Source organism: Bombina bombina, chromosome 4 (assembly GCF_027579735.1).
Source record: "Bombina bombina isolate aBomBom1 chromosome 4, aBomBom1.pri, whole genome shotgun sequence".
Taxonomy (NCBI): Eukaryota; Metazoa; Chordata; class Amphibia; order Anura; family Bombinatoridae; genus Bombina; species Bombina bombina.
The window spans coordinates 1001467091-1001486516 of record NC_069502.1 but is presented as its reverse complement, the minus strand read 5'-3'; the positions used below and the strand labels follow the sequence as shown (position 1 = coordinate 1001486516).

General features: G+C 40.0%; 1 protein-coding gene across 2 annotated transcripts in view; it reads left to right on the top strand.

The window, feature by feature from the left end:
- Positions 1-19426, top strand: part of VPS54 (VPS54 subunit of GARP complex) — a 352784-nt gene that overhangs the window by 154165 nt on the left and 179193 nt on the right. For both annotated transcript variants that reach the window (XM_053712074.1, XM_053712073.1), the window contains exons 9-10: positions 9736-9843; positions 17685-17740. In XM_053712074.1, coding sequence (XP_053568049.1) covers positions 9736-9843; positions 17685-17740 — 164 coding nt within the window. The remainder of the gene's footprint in view (positions 1-9735; positions 9844-17684; positions 17741-19426) is intronic.

Here is a 19426-nt window from a genome sequence, read left to right as displayed (position 1 = left end):
CACTAAATTGGCTATACGTTAAACTGAGCTATGAGTGAGGTGGGAGGTGTATTTATAGGCATTTGAGGTTTGGGAAACTTTGCTCCCTCCTGGTAGGAATGTATATCCCATCAACAAGCTCGTGGACTCTCGTCACCATGATAGAAATTAATTTATCAACTAAGCTCTTACATAAATTTTTTTATCAAACTTGCCCTTTTTACGTTTTCCCTGCTAGTCCACACAGACCTGGTTAAGAGAATGAAATGTTAGTAAATATCACACAAATTCTCACACTTGGGGGGCAATTTATCAAGCTGGGGCAGACAGGGGCGAATATACACACCCCTGTCCGCCGCAGCTTGCCTCTGGCGGTCTGAATTCTCATGGAGGAATTCAGCATTGCACAGGAGCATTATTTCTTTCATGTAATTGGCAAGAGTCCATGAGCTAGTGACGTATGGGATATACAATCCTTCCAGGAGGGGCAAAGTTTCCCTAACCTCAAAATGCAAATAAATACACCCCTCACCACACCCACAATTCAGTTTTACAAACTTTGCCTCCTATGGAGGTGGTGAAGCAAGTTTGTGCTAAGATTTCTACGTTGACATGCGCTTCTCAGCATTTTGAAGCCCGATTCCTCTCAGAGTACAGCGAATGTCAGAGGGATGTGAAGGGAGTCTCACCTATTGAATGCAATGATTTCCCTAACGGGGGTCTATTTCATAGGTTCTCTGTTATCGGTCGTAGAGATTCATCTCCTACCTCCCTTTTCAGATATACTCTCATATACCATTACCTCTACTGATAACTGTTTCAGTACTGGTTTGGCTATCTGCTATATGTGGATGGGTGTCTATTTGGTAAGTATCTTTTTTATTACTTAAGACACCCCAGCTATGGTCTGGCACTTTATGCATTTATATAAAGTTCTAAATATATGTATTGTACTTATATTTGCCATGAGTCAGGTTGATGTATTTCCTTGTGCAGACTGTCAGATTCATATTTGGGAAATAAAACATATTGAGAAATATTTTTTTCTTACCTGGGGTTTAGTCTTTTTTCAAATTGACTACTTTTTACTCTCTCAAATTGCGGGCAGCATTAGGCCCGCGGGTGCGCCAAATGCTAGACTTTATTGCGTCATTCTTGGTGCAATAATTTTTTTGGCGCGAAAAGTACGTTGACACAAGTTTGTCACTTCCGGCGTCGTAGTTGATGCTGGAAGTCTTACACACGGTTGCGTCGTTAGTGACGCCACTGTGTCATTTCCGGATGTTGTTGGCGGCAAAAAAATTTCTCTCACGTTGTGCGTCATACTTGGCGACAAATTTTTCAGTAGTTTTATACCCCATTGCTGTTTGCCTCTTGCATTTCTCTATGTCAGAGGGCTATGCTGTTTACATATTTTTCCCATTCCTGAAACTGTCATATAAGGAAATTGATAATTTTGCTTTATATGTTGTTTTTTCTTTTACATTTTGCAAGATGTCTCAATCTGATCCTGCCTCAGAAGTATTTGTTGTAACGTTGCTGCCTTACATCGATTCTACCAAAGCTAAGTGCATTTGTTGTAAGATTGTGGAAATTATATCTCCGAATGTCATTTGTAATAGTTCTCATGATAAACTTTTACATGCAGAGAATGTATCCATCAGTAATAGTACATTGCCAGTTGCAGTTCCTTCAACTTCTAATGTACATGATATACCTATGAATTTTAAAGAATTTGTTACTGATTCTATTCAGAAGTCTTTGTCTGTATTTCCGCCTTCTAATAAACGTAAAAGGTCTTTTAAAACTTCTCATAAAGTTGATGAAATTTCAAATGACCGGCAACATAATGATGTATCCTCCTCTGATGAGGATCTATCTGATTCATAAGATCCTTCCTCAGATATTGACACTGACAAATCTACTTATTTGTTTAAAATAGAGTATATGCGTTCTTTGTTAAAAGAAGTGTTAATTACTTTGGATATTGAGGAAGCTAGTCCTCTTGACATTAAGACTAGTAAGCGTCTAAATGCTGTTTTTAAACCTCCTGTGGTTACTCCAGAAGGTTTTTCCTATTCCTGATGCTATTTCTGATATGATTTCTAAGGAATGGAATAAGCCAGGTACTCCTTTTATTCCTTCTTCAAGGTTTAAAAAATTGTATCCTTTACCTGTAATTTTTATAGAATTTTGGGAAAAGATCCCCAAAGTTGATGGGGCTATTTCTACTCTTGCTAAACGTACCACTATTCCTATGGAATACATTACTTGTTTTAAAGATCCTTTAGATAGGAAACTTGAATCCTATCTAAGGAAAGCCTATTCATGTTCAGGTCATCTTCTCAGGTCTGCAATTTCTTTGGCCGATGTTGCGGCTGCATCAACTTTTTGGTTGGAGAATTTAGCGCAACAAGAATTGGATTCTGACATATCTAGCATTGTTGGTTTACTGCAACATGCTAATCATTTTATTTGTGATGCCATTTTTGATATTATCAAAATTGATGTTAGATCCATGTCTTTAGCTATTTTAGCTAGAAGAGCTTTGTGGCTTAAATCTTGGAATGCTGATATGACATCTAAGTCCAGAGTATTATCTCTTTCTTTCCAAGGTAATAATTTATTTGGTTCTCAGTTGGATTCTATTATTTCAAATGTTACTGGAGGAAAGGGGTTTTTTCTGCCTCAGGATAAAAAAACCTAAGGGTAAATCTAAGGCTTCTAACCGTTTTCGTTCCTTTCGTCAAAATAAGGAACAAAAATCTAATCCTTCCCCCAAGGAATCTGTTTCCAATTGGAAGCCTTCCTTAAATTGGAATAAATCCAAGCCTTTTAAAAAACCAAAGTCAGCCCTTAAGTCCGCATGAAGGTGCGGCCCTCATTCCAGCTCAGCTGGTAGGGGGCAGATTAAGGTTTTTCAAGGATATTTGGATAAAATCTATCCACAATCAATGGATTCAGAGCATTGTCTCTCAAGGGTATCGAATAGGATTCAGAGTAAGACCTCCTGTGAGAAGATTTTTTCTCTCACATATCCCAGCAAATCCAGTAAAAGTTCAGGCTTTCCTGAAGTGTGTTTTCAGGAACAGGGTCTGGGGTTTTATTCAAATCTATTCATTGTCCAAAAGAAGGAAAATTCATTCAGACCAGTTCTGGATCTGAAAATTTTGAATCGCTATGTAAGAGTACCAACTTTCAAGATGGTGACTATAAGGACTATTCTGCCTTTTTTTCAGCAAGGACATTATATGTCTACAATAGACTTGCAGGATGCATACCTTCATATTCCGATTCATCCAGTTCCTGAGATTCTCTTTTCTAGACAAGCATTACCAATTTGTTGCTCTTCCCTTTGGCCTAGCAACAGCTCCAAGAATCTTTTCAAAGGTTCTAGGTGCCCTACTCTCTGTAATTGCGCAGTATTGCGGGGTTTCCTTATTTGGACTATATTTTGGTACTAGCTCAGTCTTTACGTTCTGCAGAATCTCACACAAATCAACTAGTGTTGTTTCTTCAAAAACATGGTTGGAGGATCAATTTACCAAAAAGTTTCTTGATTCCTCAGACAAGGGTCACCTTTTTAGGTTTCCAGATAGATTCAGTGTCCATGACTCTGTCTCTGACAGACAAGAGACGTTTGAAATTGATTGCAGCCTGTCGGCACCTTCAGTCTCAGTCATTCCCTTCAGTGGCTATGTGCATGGAAGTTTTAGGCCTCATGACTGCAGCATCGGACGCGATTCCTTTTGCTCGTTTTCACATGAGACCTCTCCAGCTTTGTATGCTGAATCAATGGTGCAGGGATTATACAAATATTTCACAGTTAATATCCTTAAATCCCAATGTTCAACACTCTCTGACGTGGTGGTTAAATCACCAGCGTTTAGTTCAAGGGGCTTCCTTTGTTCGGCCAACCTGGACTTTGATCACTACAGACGCAAGTCTTTCAGGTTGGGGAGCTGTTTGGGGATCTCTGACAGCACAAGGGGTTTGGAAATCTCAAGAGGCGAGATTACCAATCAATATTTTAGAACTCCGTGCAATTCTCAGAGCTCTTCAGTTTTGGCCTGTGTTGAAGAGAGAACCATTCATTTGCTTTCAGACAGACAATATCACAACTGTGGCATATGTCAATCATCAGGGTGGGATTCACAGTCCCCAAGCAATGAAAGAAGTATCTCGAATACTTGCTTGGGCGGAATCCAGCTCCTGTCTAATCTCTGTGGTGCATATCCCAGGTATAGACAATTGGGAGGCGGATTATCTCAGCCGTCAGACTTTACATCCAGGGGAGTGGTCTCTCCATCCAGATGTATTTACTCAGATTTTTCAGATGTGGGGTCTTCCAGAGATAGATCTCATGGCCTCTCATCTAAACAGGAAACTTCCCAGATACCTGTCCAGGTCCAGGGATGTTCAGGCGAAAGCAGTGGATGCGCTGACACTTCCTTGGTGTTATCATCCTGCCTACATTTTTCCGCCTCTAGTTCTTCTTCCAAGAGTGATATCCAAGATCATCATGAAACAATCGTTTGTGTTGCTGGTGGCTCCAGCATGGCCACACAGGTTTTGGTATGCAGATCTTGTTCGGATGTCCAGTTGCCAACCTTGGCCACTTCCGTTAAGGCCGGACCTTCTGTCTCAAGGTCCGTTTTTCCATCAGGATCTCAAATCATTAAATTTGAAGGTATGGAAATTGAACGCTTAGTACTAAGTCGTAGAGGTTTCTCTGACAAAGTAATTAATACTATGTTACAAGCTCGTAAATCTGTTTCTAGAAAGATTTATTATCGAGTTTGGAAGACCTACATTTCCTGGTGTTCTTCTCATAAATTTTCTTGGCATTCTTTTAGAATTTCTAGAATTCTACAGTTTCTTCAGGATGGTTTGGATAAGGGTTTGTCTGCAAGTTCCTTGAAGGGACAAATCTCTGCCCTTTCTGTTTTATTTCACAGAAAGATTTCAAAACTTCCTGATATTCACTGTTTTGTACAGGCTTTAGTTCGTATTAAGCCCGTCATTAAATCAATTTCTCCTCCTTGGAGTCTTAATTTGGTTTTGAAGACATTACAGGCTCCTCCATTTGAGCCTATGCACTCTTTGGACATTAAACTACTTTCTTGGAAAGTGTTGTTCCTTTTGGCTATCACTTCTGCTAGAAAAGTTTCTGAGCTATCTGCTCTTTCTTGTGAATCTCCTTTTCTGATTTTTCATCAGGATAAGGCGGTTTTGCGGACTTCATTTAATTTTTTGCCTAAAGTTGTGAATTCTAATAACATTAGTAGAGAAATTGTTGTCCCTTCCTTGTGTCCTAATCCTAAGAATTCTTTGGAAAGATCCTTACATTCTTTGGATGTGGTAAGAGCTTTGAAATATTATGTTGAAGCTACTAAAAATTTCAGGAAGTCTTCTAGTCTATTTGTTATATTTTCTGGTCCTAGGAAAGGTCAGAAGGCCTCTGCTATTTCCTGGTCTTCTTGGTTAAAGCTTTTGATTCGTCAAGCTTATTTGGCGTCGGGTCAGGCCCCGCCTCAGAGAATTACAGCTCATTCTACTAGATCAGTCTCCACTTCGTGGGCTTTTAAGAATGAAGCTTCAGTTGATGAGATTTGCAAAGCAGCAACTTGGTCTTCTTTGCATACATTTACTAAATTCTACCATTTTGATGTATTTGCTTCTTCAGAAGCAGTTTTTGGTAGAAAAGTTCTTCAGGCAGCTGTTTCAGTTTGATTCTTCTGCTGATGTTTTAAGTTTTTCTTTTCATTATGAGAATAACTTATATTTTGGGTTGTGGATTATTTTTTCAGCGAGAAATGGCTGTTGTTTATTTTTATCCCTCCCTCTCTAGTGACTCTTGGGTATTGATATCCCATACATCACTAGCTCATGGACTCTTGCCAATTACATGAAAGAAAACATAATTTATGTAAGAATTTACCTGATAAATTCATTTCTTTCATATTGGTAAGAGTCCATGAGACCCACCCTTTTTATGGTGGTTATGATTTTTTTGTATAAAGCACAATTATTTCCAAATTCCTTTGTTGATGCTTTTTACTGCTTTCTTTATCACCCCACTTCTTGGCTATTCGTTAAACTGAATTGTGGGTGTGGTGAGGGGTGTATTTATAGGCATTTTGAGGTTTGGGAAACTTTGCCCCTCCTGGTAGGATTGTATATCCCATACGTCACTAGCTCATGGACCTCTGGCCAATATGAAAGAAATGAATTTATCAGGTAAATTCTTACATAAATTATGTTCTTGCACTCGTGTGCAATCCTGCCCGCTCACAGCCAATCACGCGCGGGCAGTAGCGGTCAATCTCCCCGGTCGGAAAAGACCGGGGAGATTGAATTTCACCAAACAAGAGGTGGTGACGAGGTTAGCAAAGCAGCGGTCTGATGACTGCTGCATGTTAAATACGGCATGCAGGTTCTCGTGTGAGAACTTGCAGCCGTAGGGGCTCAAATGCTGGGGAAAGCCTTTGATAAATCGACCCCTTGCTCACTGACTTACTTTTCTGAAAAATCTTTATCTTCACTTTTCAAAAATAAAATAAAAAATGCAATTCTTTTTTTTGGGCGGTGGGTGGGGGGAGAGCAGAGTTTATGTTCCCATTTCAGTTCTACAAACACACATACATGGGCTTATTTCTCTTGTAAGGTGTATCCAGTCCACGGATCATCCATTACTTGTGGGATATTCTCCTTCCCAACAGGAAGCTGCAAGAGGATCACCCACAGCAGAGCTTTCTATATAGCTCCTCCCTTAACTGCCACTACCAGTCATTCTCTTGCAGCTCTCGACAAAAAAGGAAGTAGCTAGAGAGATGTGGTGTTTATTTAGTTTATCTTCAATCAAAAGTTTGTTATTTTCAAATGGTACCGGAGTTGTACTATTTTAGCCTCAGGCAGAAAATAGAAGAAGAGTCTGCCTGTGGTCTTTGATGATCTTAGCATGTTGTAACTAAAATCTATTGCTGTTCTCACACATAACTGAAGAGAGAGGTAACTTCAGCTGGGGGAATGGCGTGCAGGGTCTCCTGATTACAGTGATTTAATAACGACTTGTCTCATTCTTGCTGTAAAAGGTAATATTCTTATTACTTTCTCACATTGCTGAAAAATAAAACGTTTGCTGGAAGTGTTTTAAATGTTTTTTTCTACATATTGGTGATAAAACTTTATTGGGGCCCAGTTTTTTCCACATGGCTGGCTAGATTTTGCCTAGGGTTAGTTTTGTTAGGCCCTCTGGGAGGGGCCTATTTTCGCGCCTAAATGCGCATCAGATTTTGCAGCTTGAGACATCGAGTTTCCCTGACGGAGTCTCCTGAACACTTGGGACCTCTCTGAGTGGTTTTTTGTGCCTTTCAAAATCGTTATATGGGCAGGTAGGGCCACAGCAGAGCTGTGGCAGTTTGTTGTGACTGTTGAAAAACGTTTATATCGTTTTTTTGATCCGGTTTTGAAACTAAGGGGTTAATCATCCATTTGCAAGTGGGTGCAATGCTCTGTTAGTCTATTATACACACTGTAAAAAGTTCGTAAGATTTACTGCTTTTTATCACTGTTTTTCAATTTCTGACAAAAAAATTTCTCTTAAAGGCACAGTACCGTTTTTATTTTTTGCTTGTTTACATTTATCAAAGTGTTTTCCAAGCTTGCTGGTCTCATTGCTAGTCTGTTTAAACATGTCTGACATAGAGGAAACTCCTTGTTCATTATGTTTAGAAGCCATTGTGGAACCCCCTCTTAGAATGTGTACCAAATGTACTGATTTTACTTATTCTGTCTTTAAAAGATTTATCACCAGAGGAAACTGACAAGGGGGAAGTTATGCCGACTAACTCGCCCCACGTGTCAGAACCTTTGACTCCCGCTCAAGGGACTCCCGCTCAAGAGGCGCCAAGTACATCTAGCGCGCCCATGGCGTTTACTTTACAAGACATGGCGGCAGTTATGGATCTTACCCTTACAGCGGTATTGTCCAAACTACCAGGGTTACAAGGAAAGCGAGACAGCTCTGGGACTAGAAAAAATACAGAGCACTCTGACGCTTTAGTAGCTATGTCTGATATCCCCTCACAATATGCAGAAGCTGAGGCAGGAGAGCTTCTTTCTGTGAGATTGAACGCTTGATTTTATCAAAGCGTGGCTTCTCCAAGTCAGTCATTGATACCTTAATTCAGGCACGAAAGCCTGTCACCAGGAAAATCTATCATAAGATATGGCGTAAATATCTTTATTGGTGTGAATCCAAGGGTTACTCATGTTGTAAAGTCAGGATTCCCAGGATATTATCTTTTCTCCAAGAAGGATTGGAAAAGGGATTGTCAGCTAGTTCCTTAAAGGGACAGATTTCTGCTCTGTCTATTCTTTTGCACAAGCGTCTGGCGGATGTTCCAGACGTTCAGGCGTTTTGTCAGGCTTTAGTTAGAATCAAGCCTGTGTTTAAACCAGTTGCTCCGCCATGGAGTTTAAATTTGGTTCTTAAAGTTCTCCAAGGGGTTCCGTTTGAACCTCTTCATTCCATAGATATCAAGCTTTTATCTTGGAAAGTTCTGTTTTTGGTAGCTATTTCCTCGGCTCGTAGAGTTTCAGAGTTATCTGCCTTACAGTATGATTCCCCTTATCTGATCTTCCATGCAGATAAGGTAGTTTTGAGTACCAAACCTGGGTTTTTACCTAAGGTGGTATCTTATAAGAATTTCAATCAGGAGATTGTTGTTCCGTCAATGTGTCCTAATCCTTCTTCAAAGAAGGAACGTCTATTACACAATCTTGACGTGGTTCGTGCTTTAAAGTTTTATTTACAAGCTACTAAAGATTTTCGTCAAACATCTGCTTTGTTTGTTGTCTACTCTGGACAGAGGAGAGGCCAAAAGGCTTCGGCAACTTCTCTTTCGTTTTGGCTAAGAAGTATAATACGCTTAGCTTATGAGACGGCTGGTCAGCAGCCTCCTGAAAGGATTACAGCTCATTCTACTAGAGCTGTGGCTTCCACATGGGCTTTTAAAAATGAGGCTTCTGTTGAACAGATTTGCAAGGCGGCGACTTGGTCTTCGCTTCATACTTTTTCAAAGTTTTATAAATTTGATACTTTTGCTTCTTCGGAGGCTATTTTTGGGAGAAAGGTTTTACAGGCAGTGGTAAATTCCGTTTAAGTTCCTGCCTTGTCCCTCCCTTCATCCGTGTACTTTAGCTTTGGTATTGGTATCCCACAAGTAATGGATGATCCGTGGACTGGATACACCTTACAAGAGAAAACATAATTTATGCTTACCTGATAAATTTATTTCTCTTGTGGTGTATCCAGTCCACGGCCCGCCCTGTCATTTTAAGGCAGGTATGTTTTATTTTTAAACTACAGTCACCACTGCACCCTATGGTTTCTCCTTTCTCTTGTTTGTCTTCGGTCGAATGACTGGAGGTGGCAGTTAGGGGAGGAGCTATATAGACAGCTCTGCTGTGGGTGATCCTCTTGCAGCTTCCTGTTGGGAAGGAGAATATCCCACAAGTAATGGATGATCCGTGGACTGGATACACCACAAGAGAAATAAATTTATCAGGTAAGCATAAATTATGTTTTGCAGTTGGATGAAGTAATAGTAGAGAGAGAACCTCATAGTTTCATTTTGACTTGACATAGAACAATACCTGCTGTTACACATACATTAAATCTTGAGTATGACCAATAATTTGAATGAAATATTATTCTCACGGTATCATTTGACATTTTTTTTTGTTATGCAGGAAAGGTTGGTATCACTGGTGTTTGGGTTGTTAAAGCAGCGGAAGTTGAATTTCTTTGAAATTTATTCAGATGAAATGATGGCAACTGCAAAAAACATCATCAAGCAGGTAGGAAAATTTTATATATTTTTTAAATGAGATCAATCTATTTACACTAGATTGTCATATAGAGAATATGTTTTACAGTCGTACTTCTATTAAATAACTATAATTATATAACATATGCAAATGTACAGTATTCAAACAACACACAATGTACAATGGTCAATGTTTACATACTTTCAAGTCTATTATTACTATATTGATTTTTGAGCCTAGATAGACATTTTCATTATTGAAGGAGCAACAATTCACAACTGGGAGCTAGCTGAACACATCGGTAAGCCAATGACAAGTGGCATATATGTGCAGCCACCAATCAGCAGCTAGCTCGCTCCCAGCTTATCAGCCTCTGTGCCTCTTTTCATTGGCTCACCCTCTGTCTTCACTTAACTACAAGTAGTGCATTATTTCACATTCAATAAAGAATACTAATTGAATGAAGAAAACTGTATAACCGAAGTAAATTGAAAAGTTGTTTAAAATTGCATACTCTATCTGAATTATGAAATACATTTTTGGGGTTTTATGTCCCTTTAATTGTGCATAGTAAAACAACTTAGCAGCATACTTTCGTCATTTATTTCCACCCTTTTCCTGCAATTTAAGTCAGAAAATTGGATTTCTTCTACAAAATACGATGAGTCCACGGATTTCATCCTTACTTGTTGGATATTATCCTCCTGCTAACAGGAAGTGGCAAAGAGCACCACAGCTGAGCTGTATATATAGCTCCTCCCTTCCCTCCACCCCCAGTCATTCTCTTTGCCTGTGTTTGTACTAGGAAGAGGTAAAGTGAGGTGTTAGTTTCTTCAATCAAGAAGTTTTTTATTTTAAATGGTACCGGTGAGTATTGTTTCCCTCAGGGGGATATGGAAGAAGATTTCTGCCCTGAGGTTTATGATCTTAGCAGCTGTAACTAAGATCCATGTTGGTTACCACAGATCTGAAGGTAATACAGGAGACATCTTCAGTGTGGAGACCGGTTCATGCTTCAAGCAGCATTGAGATATGTGCAGGCTTTTATTCTGAGGAGACTTGGTATATCAGAAAACGGCTGAAAATGTATTCCCTGTTAGGGAAGGGGTAAGCAGTAGACCTGTCATCAAGGGGGGTGTTACTGAAACCTATTCATTATTTTATTTTTATTCAGTTTACATTTTTGGGGCAAGGAGTTTATAATGACAGAGCTGAAATACTCATTATAAAAGACACTGGGAGATATGTTTTGCGGTTGGTTGTTATACATTCTGACCGTAGTGTATATTAGGGGTAAACATTTCCACATGGCTTGTATCGTAACCGCTCCTCAATGCGGTTGTTTGGGCCTACTCGGTCATCGGTCCTGATAGGCGGGGCTTATTTTCGCGCACTCAGACGCGCTCTGTATTCTGGCTAGGAAGCAGCAGGCATTAGCTCCGGTGCAGCTTAAGCAGAGTTTTTTCCTCTCCGGATTGTTGTCGAGTCTTCTCGAAGTACCCTGAGGGCAGGTAGGCGACACAGCGGGTATTTTTGCTGACTTTATTATAAATGTGGCTATAAATACATTTTAGAAGTTAATCCTTCCCTTAATACTTGGGGTGCAATAATTTTTGGAAACATTATTTAGGATTGGGTTAATTTTGGATATAAATTAACGGTTTACAGCACTTTTGAAAAAATTGTTCGCTTTTTGTTTTTTAAAGAGACAGTACACGTTTTCTAAGAATTGTTTAAAGCATTTAATAAAGTGTTTAAACGACTTGTTGGTTTTACTAGTCTGTTCAGCATGTCTGACATTGAGGAATCTGTGTTCTATGTGTTTAGATGCCATTGTAGAACCCCCTCTTACATTGTGTACCTCTTGTACAGAAAGGGCCTTACATTGTAAAGAGCATATTCTAAGTAAAGATAGTGTGTCTAAGGATGATTCTCAGTCTGAAGAGAATCAGGATATGCCATCCAATTCTTCCCAAGTGTCACAACCTTTAACGCCCACACAACTGACGCCAAGTACTTCTAGTGTGTCTAATTCCTTTACTCTGCAGGAGATGGCTGCAGTTATGTCAACTACCCTTACTGAGGTATTATCTAAATTACCAGTGTTACAGGGTAAACACAGTAGGTCAGGTATTAATGTGAATACTGAATCCTCTGATGCTTTATTGGCTATTTCCGATGTACCCTCACAGTGTTCTGAGTTGGGGGTCAGGGAATTGTTGTCTGAGGGAGAAATTTCAGATTCAGGAAATGTTATCTCAGACAGTTTCGGACGTAATGTCCTTTAAATTTAAGCTTGAACACCTCCGCCTGTTACTTGGAGAGGTTTTAGCGACTCTGGATGATTGTGATACTATTGTGATACCACCAGAGAAATTGTGTAAGATGGACAAATATCTAGAGGTGCCTACTTACACTGATGTTTTTCCAGTTCCTAAGAGAATTTCGGAAATTGTTAAAAAGGAATGGGATAGACCAGGTTATACCGTTCTCTCCCCCTCCTAATTTTAAGAAAATGTTTCCTATTTCAGACGCAATTCGGGACTCATGGCAGACGGTCCCTAAGGTGGAGGGAGCTATTTCTACCCTGGCTAAGCGTACAACTATTCCTATTGAGGACAGTTGTGCTTTCAAAGACCCTATGGATAAAAAGTTAGAGGGTCTTCTAAAGAAATTATTTTTTCATCAGGGTTTCCTTTTACAACCTACGGCTTGCATTGTTCCAGTAACTACCGCAGCAGCCTTTTGGTTTGAGGCCCTAGAAGAGTCTCTGAAGGTTGAGACTCCCTTAGATGACATCCTAGATAGAATTAAGGCTAGCTAATTCTTTTATTACTGATGCCGCTTTTCAAATTGCTAAACTAGCGGCGCAAAATGCAGGATTTGCCATTCTAGCGCGTAGAGCCCTATGGCTCAAATCTTGGTCTGCTGATGTGTCATCATAATCTAAGCTGCTAGCTATTCCTTTTAAAGGTAAAACCCTATTCGGGCCGGAATTGAAGGAAATAATTTCTGACATTACTGGAGGTAAAGGTCATGCCCTACCTCAGGATAAGTCTGCTAAAATGAGGGGTAAACAAAATAATTTTCGTTCCTTTTGAAACTTTAAAGCAGGACCCTCTGTTTGCTCTTCCTCCAAAAAGCAGGAAGGGAATTTTGCTCAATCCAAGTCAGTCTGGAGACCCAACCAGGCTTGGAATAAAGGTAAACAATCCAAGAAGCCCGCTGCTGCCACAAAGACAGCATGAAGGGGCGGCCCCCGATCCGGGACCGGATCTAGTAGGGGGCAGACTTCCTTTCTTTGCTCAGGCTTGGGCAAGAGACGTTCAGGACCCTTGGGCACTGGAAATCGTGAGCCACGGGTATCAACTGGAATTCAAGGATTTTCTCCCAAGAGGGAGATTTCATCTTTCACAATTATCTGTAGACCAGATAAAAAGAGAGGCGTTCTTACGCTGTGTAAAAGACCTCTCTACCATGGGTGTAATTTGTCCTGTTCCAAAACTGGAACAGGGGCAGGGGTTTTACTCAAATCTTTTCGTGGTTCCCAAAAAAGAGGGAACTTTCAGACCCATTTTAGATCTCAAGTGTCTAAACAAATTTCTCAGAGTCCCATCATTCAAGACAAACAATCTTACCAATGATCCAGGAGGGTCAATTTATGACTACCGTGGACTTGAAGGATGCATACCTTCATATCCCTATTCACAAGGATCATCATCCGTTCCTAAGGTTTGCTTTCCTGGGCAAACATTATCAGTTTGTGGCTCTTCCCTTCGGGTTGGCCACAGCACCCAGAATCTTCACAAAGGTTCTAGGGTCTCTTCTAGCGGTCCTCAGACCGCTGGGCATAGCAGCGGCGCTTTATCTGGACGATATTCTGATTCAGGCGTCAACTTATCATTTGACAAAGTCTCACACGGAAATAGTATTGTCTTTCCTGAGAACTCACGGTTGGAAAGTGAACATAGAAAAGAGTTCACTAGTTCCACGGACAAGGGTTCCCTTCTTGGGGACTCTGATAGACTCGGTAGAAATGAAAATATTTCTGACGGAGGTCAGAAAGATAAAGATTCTAAGTACTTGCCGAGCACTTCGGTCCATTCCTCGGCCATCAGTGGCTCAGTGTATGGAGGTCATTGGCTTAATGGTAGTGGCAATGGACATCGTTCCGTTTGCCCGCTTTCATCTCAGACCACTGCAGCTGTGCATGCTCGGACAGTGGAATGGGGACTATGCAAATTTATCTCCTCAGATAAATCTGGATCAAGAGACCAGAGACTCTCTTCTTTGGTGATTGTCGCCGGATCATCTGTCCCAGGGGACTTGTTTCCGCAGACCCTCGTGGGTGATAGTGACAACGGACGCCAGCCTACTGGGCTGGGGTGCAGTCTGGAATTCCCTGAAGGCTCAGGGTGTTTGGACTCAGGGGGAGTCTCTACTTTCAATCAATATTCTTGAACTGAGAGCAATATTCAATGCGCTTCAGGCGTGGCCTCAGTTGGCTTCGGCCAAATTCATCAGATTCCAGTCGGACAACATCACGACTGTGGCATATATCAATCATCAAGGGGGAACAAGGAGTCCCTTAGCGATGATAGAAGTATCCAAGATAATCCGATGGGCAGAGGCCCACTCTTGTTATCTGTTGGCAATTTACATCCCAGGAGTAGAAAACTGGGAAGTGGATTTTCTAAGTCGTCAGACTTTTCATCCGGGGGAGTGGGAACTCCATCCGGAGGTGTTTGCCTCGTTGATTCGCCAATGGGGCAGACCGGAACTGGATTTGATGGCATCTCGTCAGAATGACAAACTTCCACGTTGCGTATCCAGGTCAAGGGATCCCCAGGCCGAACTGATAGATGCCCTGGCAGTGCCTTGGTCGTTCAGCATAGCTTATGTGTTTCCACCATTTCCTCTCCTTCCACGCGTGATTGCTCGAATCAAACAGGAGAGAGCTTCAGTAATCTTGATAGCGCCTGCGTGGCCATGCAGGACTTGGTATGCGGATCTAGTGGACATGTCCTCTCTGCCACCGTGGAAACTTCCTTTGAGACAGGACCTTCTCATTCAAGGTCCTTTCCAACATCCAAATCTAATTTCTCTGCAGCTGACTGCTTGGAGATTGAATGCTTGATTCTATCTAAGCGAGGTTTCTCTGATTCGGTCATCGATACTTTGATACAGGCCCAGAAGCCTGTCACTAGAAAAATCTATCATAAGAAATGGCGTAAATATCTTTATTGGTGTCAATCCAAGGGTTACTCATGGAGTAAAATTAGGATTCCCAGGATTCTGTCTTTTCTCCTAGAAGGATTGGAGAAAGGGTTATCAGCAAGTTCATTAAAGGGACAAATTTTTGCTTTGTCAATTTTGCTTCACAAACGTTTGGCAGATGTGCCAGATGTTTAGTCTTTTTGTCAGGCTCTAACTAGAATTAAGCCTGTATTTAGACCAATTACTCCTCCCTGGAGTTTGAATTTAGTTCTTCGAGTTCTTCAAAGGGTTCCGTTTGAACCCATGCATTCCATAGATATTAAATTGTTATCTTGGAAAGTTCTGTTTTTAGTTGCTATTTCTTCTGCTCGAAGAGTTTCTGAGCTTTCAGCGTTACAGTGTGATTCGCCTTATCTTATCTTTCATTCTGATAAGGTGGTTTTACGTACCAAACCTGGATTTCTTCCTAAGGTTATTTCTAATAAGAATATTAATCAGGAAATTGTTGTTCCTTCTTTGTGTCCTAATCCTTCTTCTAAGAAGGAGCGTCTGTTGCATAACCTGGACGTGGTCCGTGCTTTAAAGTTTTACTTACAGGCGACTAAGGATTTCCGTCAATCATCTTCATTATTCATTGTTTATTCTGGAAAGCGTAGGGGGCAGAAAGCTACGGCTACCTCCCTTTCTTTTTGGCTAAGTATCATTCGCCTGGCATATGAGACTGCTGGACAGCAGCCTCCTGAAAGAATTACGGCTCATTCTACTAGGGCTGTGGCTTCCACATGGACTTTTAAAAATGATGCATCTGTTGAACAGATTTGTAAGGCTGCGACTTGGTCGTCCCTTCATACTTTTTCCAAATTTTACAAATTTGATACTTTTGCTTCTTCTGAGGCTGTTTCTTCAAGCAGTGGTGCCTTCCGTTTAGGTCTCTGTCTTGTCCCTCCCTTTCATCCGTGTCCTGTAGCTTTGGTATTGTATCCCACAAGTAAGGATGAAATCCGTGGACTCGTTGTATCTTGTAGAAGAAAAGGACATTTATGCTTACCTGATAAATTGATTTCTTTTACGATACGACGAGTCCACGGCCCTCCCTGTCATTTTTTAAGACAGATTATATTTTTTATTTTAACTATAGTCACCTCTGCACCTTTTAGCTTCTCCTTTCTCTTCCTAAAACCTTCGGTCGAATGACTGGGGGTGGAGGGAAGGGAGGAGCTATATATACAGCTCTGCTGTGGTGCTCTTTGCCACTTCCTGTTAGCAGGAGGATAATATCCCACAAGTAAAGATGAAATCCGTGGACTCGTCGTATTGTAGAAGAAATCAATTTATCAGGTAAGCATAAATTTCCTTTTTCCAGTCCTGAAAATTGAAAGTGCACATGGCAGACTAAAAAAGTCTAACATTGCCACATATCCTCCCTAATTTGCCGTTTCATATCTTTTCTACTAAAGCCAATTAAGATTTTATCAACACAATGACAGTTGCAAACCCTGTCATCTCTAGACTCAAGGCCAGATTGGCTCCTCCAAATTAAAAACATGGTGGGTGGAGAGTGATCATTGATAAACAATTACAAAAAAACAAAGTGTTAATCTAATTTTAGTCTCTACACCAAAAATGTTATTGTTTAAAAGATAGATAATCCCTTTATTTCTAATTACCCAGTTTTGCATAATCAACACGGTTATATTAATATTCTTTTTACCTCTGCGATTACCTTGTGTATAAGCCTCTACAGACTGCCCCCTTATCTCAGTTCTTTTGACAGACATGCATTTTAGCTGACTTATAAACTCCACAGGAGTGAGCATGTTACCTATATGACACACGTAAACTAGCAGTAAAACTGTCAAAATGCCCTAAGATAAATGGTGGCCTTCATGGGCTTCATTAGCATATGAGCCTACCTAGGTTTAGCTTCCAACAAAGAATACCAAGAGAAGAAAGCAAATTTGATGATAAAAGTACATTAGAAAGTTGTTTAAAATTGCATGCCCTATCTGAATCATGAAAGTTTAATTTTGACTAGACTGTCCCTTTAAATCCATTGGAACTTTGTAGAAAATGTTGTTAATGTACGGTGCTTTACTGTTCCTTAAAGGGATACTAACCCCTCATTTTTTCTTTCATTATTCAGATAGAGCATGCAATTTTAAGCAACTTTCTAATTTACTCTTATTATCAATTTTTCTTTGTTCTCATGTTATCTTGATTTGAAAAAGCAGTAATAAAAGGTTAGGAGCCGGCCCATTTTTTAGTTCAGCACCTTGGTAGAGCTGCTGATTGGTTTGCTACATTTAGCCACAAATCAGCAAGTGCTACCCATGTGCTGAACAAAAAATGGTCCAGCTCTAAAGCTTACAGTACTGCTTTTTCAAATCAAGATAGCATGAGAACAAAGAAAAATTGATAATAGGAGTAAATTAGAAAGTTGCTTAAAATGTCATGCCCTATCTGAATCATGAAATAAAAAAATTGGGTTTAGTATCCCTTTAAGCAGGATATTCTTCCTAAATGGAAGTGTCCCCATATTGTCTTCCCATAGAATCCGTATAGAAAGAAAAATATGTAAAAATCTAGTTACGAATTGTTTTTTCTTTTGAATTGATTTGTGTTGTATTTCTAAGTACTTTTTGTTTTGTTTCCAGTGTGTGGTTTGCACAGTTTCACAGATTGATGACATTGATTCTGACATTGTTACTAAGTAAGTATTTCAGTTTTTTAAGCAAATGGAAATTAATAATTATTTGTTTTTAGATTTATGTAGCTGTTGCATATTCATTTACAGCATATATAAGATCTTTTCTTCAAATTGTTCCAAAAATGGATCAATGATATCAAGTAGGGGTGTGAGTTTGAATCCTTCATGAGGATCCGAACGCAGAAGGCAGCCTCTTGTAGGATTCCACTCTTTCCAGAGCCACATTTATTCTTCTGAAAGTTCAACGCAAATCCAGATCCTAGTGTGTTAAACTTTCACAAGAATAAATGTGGCTCCTGAAAAAGGCGAATCCCACGAGCAGCTGCCTTCTTCTGAATTCGGATTCTCACAAAGGATTCAAACGCACATCCCTAATATCAAGCATTTTAAGTGTGAATTCTTAGGGAGATGAAACCATTTCATTGCTTTGCGAGGTGTTAAATGTAGGGAGCATAATAAAACACTTCAAAATATGAAATCTGTAGGGAACAGGACCCTGCAATCTTACTGTCACAATCTACTTTTGGGGAATAAACCCCAAAAACTGTGTGTGCGCCAAATGATTGGATAGATAGAATGTGAACAAATTAGGAATCAATTACTCCATGTGCTCGAAAAAAAACTGTGCAAATAATATGCCAAAAAAACATAATAAAGATAGTATAAATGTGGTGTAAAAAATGTAAGTCCAAAATATGGGCAGGTGCCGCTTCCTCTTCAATCAAAACAACCCGTGCTGGGAGAGAAGTGTCATCTTTAAAGTGGAAAAAGAAAGAGGGGTGCTGCGATGGTGAAATAAGTTCTCACAAATGAACGATCCATAAGAACCAACTAAGGTAGTGTACTCACAAATGATTAACACTCAGTCATGCAATAGAAGCGGGACGAAACATCAGAGCTATCCAGCTAGCTCACACTCAGGTCTCCACTATATCCTTATGTGCTATGATGATAATTACAGGAATCAGTGATATTCTCTACACTTAGAGTGCCAATCAGTTATAATCTTGGGTCTCTAAGTAATCTGGGGTTTCTAAGAATAGCTAAGCAGAAATCCAACAAAGCTAATAAGAGAGAGGATACAATGCGCTTCTACCCCCAGAAAGTATTCAGAACTGATTAAGTAGCAAAGGTGTCTATTAAAAACAATTAAGCAATATCTCACAACACGTTTCTCAGTTTTAGAACGGTTTCATCAAGTGATATACAACTAATACATCAGACTTTCCTAAATAGACACAAAGTCAGCGTGCACTTCATGTATCTACGCATGTCTGTGATCAAACTCCCGGAAACTCCTACAAAGACTAAGTGGCTTGATAGGATGACAGAGCTTTTGAATTTAGAGGAGTTCGGTTATATGAAGCTCAATAAATCAACCTTTTTTCATAACGCTAGATTCATATGGGAAGAATCGCTACACTCACCAAAGGTCGCACAAAAACCAATAATGGGGCTCACACAACATGAAAACACCACCGATCACCCAAGGTATGGGGTTTCCTCCAGCCTCGGGACATGAGAAAAGTGTTAACTTAACAATCTCCAGGAAACTTTAGGTTCTATTCACTAGCTTTCGCTCTCAAGAACTGATTAAGCAGAGAATTGTGTAAGTCATTCAGAAGAAAAATGGTTGATGTGTTTATTGAGTATATGTTTGTTATTGTTAGTTAAGTATATAAATGAAAC